This window comes from Cyprinodon variegatus, unplaced genomic scaffold (genome assembly GCF_000732505.1).
Source record: "Cyprinodon variegatus isolate N-32 unplaced genomic scaffold, C_variegatus-1.0 Scaffold171, whole genome shotgun sequence".
In the NCBI taxonomy this organism is placed as follows: Eukaryota; Metazoa; Chordata; class Actinopteri; order Cyprinodontiformes; family Cyprinodontidae; genus Cyprinodon; species Cyprinodon variegatus.
In genome coordinates, this window is record NW_015150624.1 from 835,636 (window position 1) to 848,025 (window position 12,390).

General features: G+C 38.8%; 1 protein-coding gene across 1 annotated transcript; it reads left to right on the forward strand.

Moving 5' to 3' along the window:
• The first annotated feature begins 1,341 nt into the window (after positions 1-1,341).
• Positions 1,342-8,010, forward strand: LOC107087057 (potassium voltage-gated channel subfamily A member 3-like). Its single transcript, XM_015378406.1, has 3 exons — positions 1,342-4,396; positions 5,775-5,845; positions 6,615-8,010. Exon 1 carries the CDS (start codon positions 1,634-1,636, stop codon positions 3,236-3,238), a length of 1,605 nt encoding a protein of 534 aa, XP_015233892.1. The 5' UTR covers positions 1,342-1,633; the 3' UTR covers positions 3,239-4,396; positions 5,775-5,845; positions 6,615-8,010.
• The last annotated feature ends 4,380 nt before the right edge of the window (positions 8,011-12,390 follow it).

The window sequence follows — 12,390 nt, forward strand, 5'->3', positions numbered from 1 at the left end:
GAACACACACACAGATGCATATGTGTTTGGCACTGCAAGTCATATGCATGAGAGGGAATCAACCATTTTGTGGGTGTTTAATTCTCATGGGAAAATGAAGAGGTCTGTGCCATTTCCTGATATTTTCCTGCGTTATGCAGATGGTAAAGCAGATATCTATTAACATAAACAAACAGGCTATATAAAGCTTCATACTCCGACTAAACATTTGCAGCCAGGGACCCCGTCTTGATTGGACACAGTTTTAACCAGTGGGTGGCTAAACATATATAATTGGATTGGGAAGTATATGATGCTGCTTCAAGCTTATATGATTACCAAAATGTATATAGTTCATATAGAAAAATGATTTACTGAATAATGACTAAAGTGAACCAAAAAGAATTATAAAGATAATGGACTATGAAAATGAAATTCAAACTATAATGACTTGCAGTTCCATCTGTCTCATATTACAATAGTAATGTAAAAAATCACATGCATGCATACATACATCCATACATCCATACATACATACATACATACATACATACATACATACATACATACATACATACATGTCTGTCTGTCTGTCTGTCTGTCTGTCTGTCTGTCTGTCTGTCTGTCTACATACATACATACATACATACTGCATCTCTGCAGACAGGCAGAGAGACAGACATTAATTTAAATCAAAATCTCCCAGAGCTTGAATGTAAACATTTGTGGTGGAAAGGAAAGTTTACTGTACTGTACTGTAAAGGAACAGTTGTATTCATGATCTGTAAAAGACAAGAAATGGTTGGCATTTAAATGGATCTTCAAATAGATCTCATATTTAAAAAACAAAACAAAAAACAGCATATCGGAAGTGGGGTGGGGGTTATTTACTTTGATAATACTTCATAGTATTATTGTGTCTCTATTGTAAAAAAAAAAAAAAAAAAAAACACAGACCACCGTCCTCTGCCATTTCTGAGAAAACTGCTCCGACATGCACATATCCAAATGCTGTATTTTCTCTTATATTCATATTATAGACAATTACGCAGATAAAACTGACCAGGAAATATCAATGATTGTAAGGAGGAATAAAATGACTATTTTTAAGGTGCAACTGCAGGTCAGTTTGTAAGTGATTGATGATTCAATAAGACACATCTCTTTTTTTTTTTTTTTTTTTACCTCAGGAACAAATGGGCTGTGATATATTTATAAGAAGGCCCATCCTAATTGAAACTGTCCTGTCTGTGAGGAATGACCTTGTTTAAATGAGTCTAGCTGACGTGTGTGGTTGTGTGTGTGTGTGAGACACAGAGAGAGAGGGGGGGAACAATATGAGGAGAGGGGCAGGGGAAGGCTGGCACGCCCAAGCTACAGAGCTGAATGACGCCCGTCTGTTGCATCTTTGGTATCGGTGCGTCCTGCTATTGGAGGACCACTCCAAAAGAAAGCAATCAGCGGCGCGCCGTGGGCGGGTGGAACGCCTGTTTATAAATCCAGATCTCTCCCCCAAGGTTGGGAACAGCAACAGGAGAAGAGCGAAAGTGAGGCGCATGAGAAGTGAGAGAGAAAGAGACGTGGAAGAGCCGAGGCTGTGGCGGTGGCTGTGGTTGACCGGGGTCCGCGGAGGGGGCGCGGCGTCCGCCCCTGCATGCGACTTCAGCCGCGCATGGACGACCACCTCAGCCTCCTGCAATCACCCCCGCCGAGCGCGACCAAAACCCGAGGCGACAACCTGGTGAACCACGGCTACACCGAGACAGAGGCGGACGTGATGACGGTGGTGGCGTGTGACAACATGCTGGAGGAGTCGGCGGCTCTACCGGGCCACCACTCTTTGGATCGATACGAACCGGATCACGAGTGCTGCGAGCGGGTGGTCATCAACATCTCTGGGTTGCGCTTTGAGACGCAGCTGAAGACTCTGTCACAGTTTCCAGAGACGCTGTTAGGGGACCCTAAGAAGAGGATGAGATACTTCGATCCCCTCAGGAATGAATACTTTTTCGATCGGAACCGACCCAGCTTTGATGCCATCCTCTACTACTACCAGTCTGGCGGGCGCATCAGGAGACCCGTAAATGTGCCCATTGATATTTTCTCTGAGGAAATACGTTTCTATGAGCTGGGAGAAGAGGCTATGGAGAAGTTCAGAGAGGATGAGGGCTTTATTAAGGAGGAGGAGCGGCCGCTGCCAGATAATGAGTTTCAAAGGCAGGTGTGGCTGCTTTTTGAGTATCCAGAGAGCTCGGGTCCTGCCAGGGGAATAGCGATAGTGTCTGTCCTGGTCATTCTCATCTCCATTGTCATCTTCTGCTTAGAGACACTGCCAGAGTTCAGGGATGAGAACAGGGACCCCATCACCATTGCGCCTGTGATAAATGGCACGCTTCCCTATTTCATTAGTCCCTTCTCAGATCCCTTCTTCGTGGTGGAGACGCTGTGCATCATCTGGTTCTCATTCGAGCTGCTGGTGCGCTTTTTTGCATGCCCGAGCAAAGCCACCTTCTCCAAAAACATCATGAACATTATTGACATCGTTGCCATCATCCCTTACTTCATCACACTGGGCACAGAGCTGGCGGAGAGGCAGGGAAACGGACAGCAGGCCATGTCGCTGGCCATCCTGCGCGTAATCAGGCTCGTCCGGGTGTTTCGCATCTTCAAACTCTCGCGTCACTCCAAGGGCCTGCAAATTTTGGGACAGACGCTCAAAGCCAGTATGCGCGAACTGGGACTGCTCATCTTCTTCTTGTTCATTGGGGTTATACTTTTCTCCAGCGCCGTTTACTTCGCTGAAGCGGACGACCCGGATTCGGGGTTCAGTAGCATCCCGGACGCATTCTGGTGGGCGGTCGTAACCATGACCACCGTAGGATACGGGGATATGCACCCTGTGACGATCGGGGGCAAGATTGTGGGGTCCCTGTGCGCGATCGCCGGCGTGCTGACCATAGCGCTACCAGTGCCCGTCATCGTTTCCAACTTTAACTACTTTTACCACAGAGAGACGGACGGCGAGGAGCAGGCGCAGTACCTCCATGTGGGGAGCTGTCAACCTCTGGCGGACACAGAGGAGCTGAGGAAGACTCGATCATCCTCCTCACTCAGTAAAAGCGAGTACATGGTGATAGAGGAGCAAGGGTTTAACGGTTCTTTTAAGCAGCAGCCAAACTTCCCCACCAACCCAACCCCCGTTCAGAACAACTCACAGAACTGTGTAAACATAAACAAAAAGATTTTCACCGACGTGTAACGTGAACGCAAACGGCCACTGAGAGCAGGAGGACGTGATGTATCACGCATCTGCAGCGACTTTAGGAGGCAACAGTAGATATAAGATGATGGATGATGCTGGGCGCGTTTGTTTAATGAGATGATTTGTACTCCGTTCGATCAATTAGTTTTGTATATCTACATATTTAGGTAATTGTTGCTTGCAAAAAGTGAAAGAGCTCCTCCTTTTGTTCACTGAACCTGTTGTATGCCGTGCAATAAGCAGCATATTAAACGCATCACAACAGATAGAGATAAAGATGAATGACGCGTAAAAGCGAAAGCACCTGACAATGGATTCTCATGCGTTATTACCATGCATTAAGAGTCGTGATTTCGCAAGCAATAGCCTGTATGTGTAATATTCAGAGTCATTAGAATATGTTTGCCTATTTCTGTGTTCAAAAACATGTAGCCAAATGTCAGGTAAACATAATCCAGCATATATATGTCATATAAGCCGTTTTGTGGTACGTCTATTGTGCGTTAAAGTGTAGATTAAATGCTACTGCTTTGAAAAAAACAAAACAAAAAAACAATAGAAAAACAACCTAGGTATAAACTTGGGTTTTTAATGCGTAAACGGCGCCATGTAAACCACCAATCAAAGCGGCTGTCAGGGTCTCTTTATAGGTGGGAGATACACGTGAGGAGAGAAACAAGAAAAGGGAGCGTTCTCTGATCAAAGATGGAGCGCCTTTCTGTCGCGGAAGCCTCAAATAGAGCCCTCTGTGATGCAGTCTCCATGGCGACGCCAGTTTACTTGGTACCCTCCCAGTGCCGTTGCCATAGCATTGCCGTTTCCACAGTAACCTCCCAGATGGTTTCACAGCTACATTGGAGGACCTAGTGTGAGGGGGGCAGCATGTCTTTTCATTGTTTAATCATTCAGAACAAAACATTTCTAGATTCAGTGACTGTTAAAGGCTGCTGGAGCAAAAACAACAGAAAACAAAAGTGAAGACATCAGACACTCTGAAATCGTGGACCACAACTCAAGACGGTGTCGTGATGACAGAGTGGAATCAGGAGTCAACATGTAAGGAATTATGAATGGACTGAGATTACGTTGCCCGGCTGTCCTTTGTGCACTACCGCGGGGGGCCAGCAGAGGACGATGTTCTCTCACTAAAAAATGGTAAGCTCTGGTTGTGATTCCTTTGTTATTGTTAGAGAAGAAAAACAAAAGCTGCACTGTTTATGGATTTTCAGAATAAGGCGTAAAAACTTGTCTGTTCAGAAAGTGGTTTGCCATCAAAATCTAATAAGCACCAGTGATAGTGCATAAGGCCCTCTTATCCACACACAAAACAGTTTGTTATTCCTCATAGATTTTGTTCAATAGCATGTATTATCTGATTTTATATTGAAAAATATGTTGAATTTTTATTTATCAATTAAATGTGCATTTATTTAACGTTTTCAGGTTACTCCTGTGTGTACATTGTAAAAAGAGCAAAATGTTCTTCTGACTCCAGGTTGCCTTTCACCTTCATTTGACTTTGTATATAAAATCAGCAGGACCAGCAACAGCATGCCAAACCAGCTTGTCTAAGCTATGCCCCCTGGTGGCCACTTTCTGCTTCTAAAAGAACAGGTGGCTTTCATGACCTCTGTCATCCTTAGAGCTTCATTAACCTTGGGATACATCACAGAAAGTGCAAACACAGTTTCTTCTCTACCCATATCATGTAGCAATGTATTCTATAATGGGTTATACTCTGCATATGCATATTTCTCTGCATTTTGCCTGATTTATTTTTGAAGAAAAATCTATTTATTTGAGGTACTTTTAATCAGTTTTTAAGCATACTTTACAGCTGCACATTTGCGTTCACACATAAAGGAAGAATAATGATTTATTTGTATCTGCATCACAAATGTGCAGTTATAACATAAAAAAAAATTATTTAGATATAGGTTAAGCATGCCCCCAAACGTGGGGTTGTTTAATTGAAACGCTAGTCTGATGTTAAATTGTTTAAATATAATAAGGGCATGCATATCTTGCTTTGTAAATTCAATTTTGAGAGGGAGCTGTGGAAAATGTTAGGAGGCTCCTGATCTGCAGCAGGGCTCCCATACTGTGGATTCATAAACCAAGACTACAACATATTTTTGTAGTTCTTACAACATTTATCTGTTTGCATCTGTGTTATTTTGTCTGTACTTTCTGAACATAACTTATCCTTCCTCTTCTGTGATACATTTCAGACTATTTATTCATTGCTGTTAAATACACTTGAAATTGTTTCTTTGAAACAATAACATTTAGCAGACAATCTACAGATAAAAATGCAGCCAGTACTACAAAACAGACTATAGTAAATTAGATTAAATTGTCATATCCTCTTGTTGCATAGTTCATTCTCAGTGTACAGCATTTGCACTACAGATTTTTGCATGCAGGAGCAAAAGAAAAGGAACATAGTGATTGTTTTATCAATGAGGCCATCAGAGTCATATCTGCATTGTGGTTCTGATGTTTTTTCTCCTTTATCTTCTCAAACTCTCAGGTAAAAGAATATATTTCTACTCAGACACCTTGGAACATATGATGATCTCATTTCAGCTGCTTCCCTTTAAGGTAAACAAAGTACAAAATTAAAATTGATTTGTTGTTGGGAATTAAGTTAAAAACCCTTGTATTGCTAAACCACTTACTAAAAAAATTATTTTTAAATATTAAAGTTATTGTATTGGTACACTGATAAATTACACATTGGCTGTTTACAGGGGATAGAAACATCAATGTATATGTTAATATAATCAAGCTGGATTCTAAAGGAAAAAAACATAATTTTATTATGTACTATTTGTATTTATGCTGTATGCCATTAAAACCCTGTTTGGATGCACCACGTCGTCTTTAAATGTTAAATATAACTGGCAATTTAGTTTTCAGATTATTCACAAGACGTAATAATGGAAGTGTCGGATTTGATACAACAGGTGTTTGAAGAAAGGGACGACTTTAAAAGGCCTCATCAATGTTCGTGTCAAAATACCACATTTTGCTATTTAAAGTAAAATGGAAAGAAGTTAATCAAGAACCGCTGTCCTGCATGTTTTGGATGGTTCTATTCTGCCACTGACCTGACCTAGCAAGGATCTGCATCACTTAGTGGCCAATAGAATACAAAGATAAATCTAATAAATAATACTTTATTGTCCCATTCGGGGTAAATGCAGAAGAAAAGTAAATGCATAAAGTAAATTCATAATTGTTCATAACAAAACAACAAATCATTCACACACACAAAAAAAACACATTTAACAGCAAGGAATAAACAACTCATAGAGCTTAATGGTTTAGGTCATCCTCTAACATGGAATGAATCTGTTTGTCTCCTCAGGGCTGCAGAAACTCTGATCCCTCTCTGTTGGATTGGATGAGCCATGTTTTGGAATTCAGACAACAATCAATTGGATCTACTTCTCCTGTCTTCTTAATGTCAGTTAGTACCCTCAAACCGGACGGATAAGGCTGTGACTAGCAACGCTCCCACTGCTCAATCCTAAATTCATAATGGGCATGTAGCAATGTTCTTACAAAGTGTTGTAGCATACAGTTTGGACTCAATACTCTATGAATGCAACCTTTAAGGGATTGACACTAATATAGATATGCCAAAACTTTTAGCTGGAATTGCCTGTGGTACCTTTTATCCACTCTGCTGTCTAAATGATATGTAAAAGCACAGTTAGATAAATCTGCCAGTATCTTTGCAAGCACCGTTCACTTTATTGAGACTTTGATTTATTTTATGTTTGTTTTTTTTCACTTTATTTTTAGTTTTTCCCAGAAGGTCTTTATAATCGTTGACTACAACAATCAGGAGGAATTTGAACAAGTGGTAAAAACTGAGTCCATCTGTGATTTGACTGATATGAAACTGTGATACCAATCAAAGACTGTTAGCCATATGCCTTTGTTATATGTTCGTGCTCTCTGTGTTGCTAAATATGTTAAACAGACACATTTTTATGTGTGCTGTTTGCTGCTATTTATTTGATGTATTCACGAAGAACAATACATATGCATTGAGACACATGTGTCAACACAGACACCTTAAACACAAATACACACAGGTTTACATGTTTCACCTCTATCCAAGAGTGCACTTTGTTTTTTTTTTTCTCTATTTGGGATAGAGCAGAATATTGAGAAGTGAAGAACCTGTGTGCCCAAATTGATTCTGCATTGTTGTTCTTTAACATGACCCGTATAAAAAGATGATGAGGTGTATTGTATTTCTTATTAGCCTTATTCCACTTATTTACTAGTGGGACTACTGTCTTTCTTGTTTGGTGAATACACAGAAGCATACACAATATGCTCTATAGTCCCTTAAGTTATTTTGAAGCACAGTTAGGTTGTGCTCCTATTTATCCTGATGGAAAATTTCAGCAAAGTTCACCGGTCGAGTAGATAATTCAGATTAGATCGCTGTGATTACATGTTAAAATGGTGTTTTGATGAATGTAAAAAAGAAGCACATTTAATTCTTGAATCAATTAGATGTGTTAAAACGGTTAAAGCCGCTGGCTACTCTATTCAGCAGTCAAACTAACTTAATGTGTACTTTTTCATCTATAAAACAAACGTATGTATGTATGTTTTATGTGTTTCACAGTTTTCTATTTAGATTACTATTAATTCAAAAGCTATTATTCCTGAAACAATAGTGCACACATGCACATGCCTGTTTCTGATCACTAAAGTTTATTGATGTAGCTGACAATCTTGACTTGTTTTTTGTATAGTCATGAAACCAAATCTACACAAAAACAGATTTTCTATTTTATTTAATTTTTTCCCTACAGTATGCTTTTAAAACATGTGTTTGATATCCTGCAAAGGAAATCTATTTTTCAAGACTTCATCGTCTTGGTTGTCAGTGTACATCTCTTTATAAAGAGGCTATGCCAACAGGTTGTATATTTAACACACTAGGGACTTTTCTGTTTGATCAATTTACCAAGTAGAGTTACACACTTTTTTAACAGAGTAATAAACAAAACAGAATCCATACAGCATAATAGTAGCTCATACTAGAATTGTGCCACTGCCTTATTAAAGAACACAGTATCAGTAAACATAAATAAAATCAAAGGCAAACATAGAAAATAAGAGACAGCATTGTTTCAGATATAAGAACTAAGGCAGTACAAGCTGAGGGGGATTTATGTTTGGTGATTCCCTGCTGTGTTGGCAGTGTGTTTAGACCATAAAGAGGATTGAAGTGAGCAGGAGCAGAGTGGAAATCTTCCAATCAGGTCTGTGCCAAAGGGATAAATATTAACATTCTTATAAAGGTTTACAGCAGATGCAATGCCATGCTGTGTAACAGCAGGTATGATTTAGTGCTTCAGTGAATAAACTACCACTTTCCTGATGACGCTTTTCCAATAAGCCGTTTATAAGGTATATTGGATAAATGTTACCTTATGGCTCTGTGTTGGTTTCTCTGAACTTGTCTTCTTCTGTTAGTTTACCTTTGAGTTGTTCATTAAATTCATCTTCCTGCATCCGATATTTCTACAATATATCTGATGTCACTGAAGCTCACAACCACCCATGGCACTGCAGCAGAATATCTCCATAGTAACAAAGGAGGACGGCTGGTAAGATGAAGAGACTGGCAGCCCTGCAGGTAGACACTGGTCACTACTTCCAATGTCTGCATCTGTAATAGTTGCCAAGTCATTTACTGTATGTGTACAAAGGTTCTGAGAAAGGTATACACTGGGAAAAATGTCTCATGTATTTGTTGATGATATTTACAACCACTGGTTACAGTATATGTCTGTGTCTGGCAGAGGATGGCTCTTCCACGTGCAGATTGGGAGTCACCATGCAGACCACTTGGAAACTAGATGAATCAAACCAAAGACCGTAAAATATGTCAGACAAGAGAACATATGCCGGTGAAATCCAGGAACTCATTATAATTATTCAGAAAAGATAAAGGGATATTCCAATATTTACTGTAAATACCTTAAAAGCAAGATTGTTCATGTGTAAGTTGATAAGTGGCATGTAGGGGGAAAAAAACAACCTTTGTATTATTCAGAGTGATGGCAGCCATCCCAGTTTAGATTAAGCGCCTCTTCTTTCTTGGAATCAGGACTGATTTATAAGTCTTAAAATAGAGACAACTAATTGTCCAGACCAGGAAGCAGAATTGTAGTTTATGAAAAAATTCATGGAGCCTATATGCTACAAACTGCCTGTAGAGAACATATAGGAAATAATTATCATATATGAAATAATGTTGTAACAACTTTTACATGATGTGTTCCGTTGTAATTTATTTGATTTCTCAAAACAACGCAGTAGGGGGCAGCAACCTGATTTATATCCTCTTAAAATGTATTTTCACAAAGAGTGATGTTGCATCTTGAGTGCCTGTGGCATTAGAAAATGTAGCCTTCTTAAAAAAGAAGGCTACATTTGATTCCCTAGTTTAATTCAGAGGTGCAGACTTTAAAGAACACCTCCAGAAAATAGTATTCTTCACATCTAGAGGGATCCCACCTAGTTTGATAAATATTCTTTTATATAAAAAAAACAACTAGACTGGCTGTTTTTTTTATCATTAATGAAAGAAAACAAGAATAACCCAAGGTTTATTTTTGGTTTAGTAAATATATATAAAGAGTCTCAACTCTGTTAAACCATCCTTTCCCTCAGCCTTCAGCATTGCTGTCCTCAAGGAATTCCTCAAGAGTAAAGGTTTTTGGTCACCTGCTAAATATAGCAACTTGATCATCGATAAGTGAGGTAGCATTAGACTTTCCATAGTACCTGATCTATCTCTAATTTTTGATTGTTCTTTTTCAGTTAAGTTCTCTGAGTTACCCACTCCTTAAAGCCCCTGACACACCTTGACAATTTCGCCAACGTATGCCTGACACGAAAAATCTGGCAAAAACTCTGGCATACGTTGGATAAGTTATGGGTCAGTTTTGTAAAAGTTATGAGCATGGTGAAGCACACTGAAACATAGCGGCACACATCGACGTGTGGCAAGTATGTCAAGAAATTTTGAGCATGCTCCCTACGTAGGCCAGCGTGTGCTCGTACATGGTGCAGAAGTTACAGATAAGTTATCTGATCGTTGACATATGTTAAATGTAAGTTACTTATAAGTAGTGGCGTCCAGCTTATCCAAAAGCTATGAGTAACTTGTGCATAGCTTATGCCTAACTTATCAAGAACTTATCTCCAACGCATATCAATGTATTTGACATGTTCCAGACGACCACTGGACATGTTTCTAACTTATAGTTACTGCATAATGGAGTATTGTCAGCGTTTTTGGTATAAAAGGGGGTTCACAGGAGGAAACCCTCAGTACTCCTTCAGACTTCATCCCCATCATAGGGTGAGCAAGAAGGTGAGTGTGATGGATCCTCCCTGCTTTCATGCCCACGACTACAACCAACAAGCTTCCCATGACATCTTCCCATCTGCTGCGACTTCAAAACCTCTTTATGTCTTTTTCTTTTTTCTTTTTTCTTTAATCTTTTTTTTTTTTGTTAACAGCAGCTCGGTTAATACAGCGATAAAAGAAATCTTTTTATGCAGGCATCCGGGCGCTTTATTGCATCTCTCAGGACACTGGCTCGTGCATCATTTCATGGGCTGCTGTACTTTATGCATAAGTTATACTGTCGTTGGACATACATTCTGCACTCGTTATGAATACTCTACGTATATGCCCAAAATTGAAAAAATACATAGAAAGTTCAGGCATTCGCTGGCTGAATCGGCAAGGTGTTACAGGGCCCTAACAAATAGATATCTTCTACAGACTTTAAAATTGCTGGTATTAAACCTTTATCTCATAAACCTGCTGCCATTCAAGATGCCATCATTAAATGAAGACTTTTCAAAGAACTTTTGAAAACTTTTCATCCTACCATTTACACATAGCTGACCTGGTTGCACCAACCTTAGCATTGGACAGCTCTGATGAAAGCCTAATATAATCTAATATATCATCATAGCCTCAAATAATGGACTCAAATTTGTACCTATGTTGTTGGGTTGTTATGGGGATCAAAAGAACAGCACTTGATTGGTTTATATCATATTTTTTATCTGACAGATTCCAATTTGATGTTAATGAAAAATCTTTTACACACCCGGTTTACTTGCGAAGTATGATATGATTTAGTTCTTGCGCCAAAATATGCTAACTACGAAATACAAACACAACAAATATGATTTATCTTAGTAAATGATGAAAGTACTGATTTACAGATAAATTCTTAATTTATTTAATCAGTCGTCTAGACCTCATACATGACTTTAAGACATAAAAACCTGAATCACGGTTAAATGTATTGCTTTTATTAAGACAAGATGTATGTTTTTCTCTTTTAAGAAGATCATTTAAAAATCAACATTTTAGTTGATTAATTTCTTTGGAATTATAATGAAGTAAAAAAAAAAATCTTGGTTATAATTCACCAGGACAAGCCTTTGAAATCCATGTTAAACCGTTTTTAATGACCTCTTTGTTTAACATTCAAAATGGAAATGATACACATTGAAAAACTGGATGTTAAACATTCAGTCTGTTTTAGTTTAAATAGAGTATTTACAAATACATTGAGTGTAAATCTCTTTAAATGTTGGAGTTCATAATCAGTGAAAAATTTGACAGCCATGCAGTGTAACTTTTACTCTGTAGGCTGTCGATTACTCGCCAGTCTCTGAGAGATCTGGGTTTTGACACTAAATTAGTAAATTTCACTCTGAAAAGTTGACACTGACTATAGAGACGCTAATTTGGAGTGGGACCAAATATAAAACAGAGTTATATTCAACTCTGTAGGTGTTAAAGTAGCACCTACAGAGTCAAAGTACACTTTACTTCAACTTGAAATGTGTGTAAAATGTCAGGCTGTCCTCAAAATCTGCTTTAAATCATCCACCTTATCAAAAGAATAGTGAGGTTTCTATTAAAAGGTGAAAATATATATTTAGCTTAGTTTATTGGCTCCCTGTCAATTTCCCAAATTAATGAAAATATTTAATATTAAAATGATCAGTGATCTAAATTTTGTTCCAAGATGCATCAGAGATTAAATTATTCCACAATCCTAACAGAGCACTTT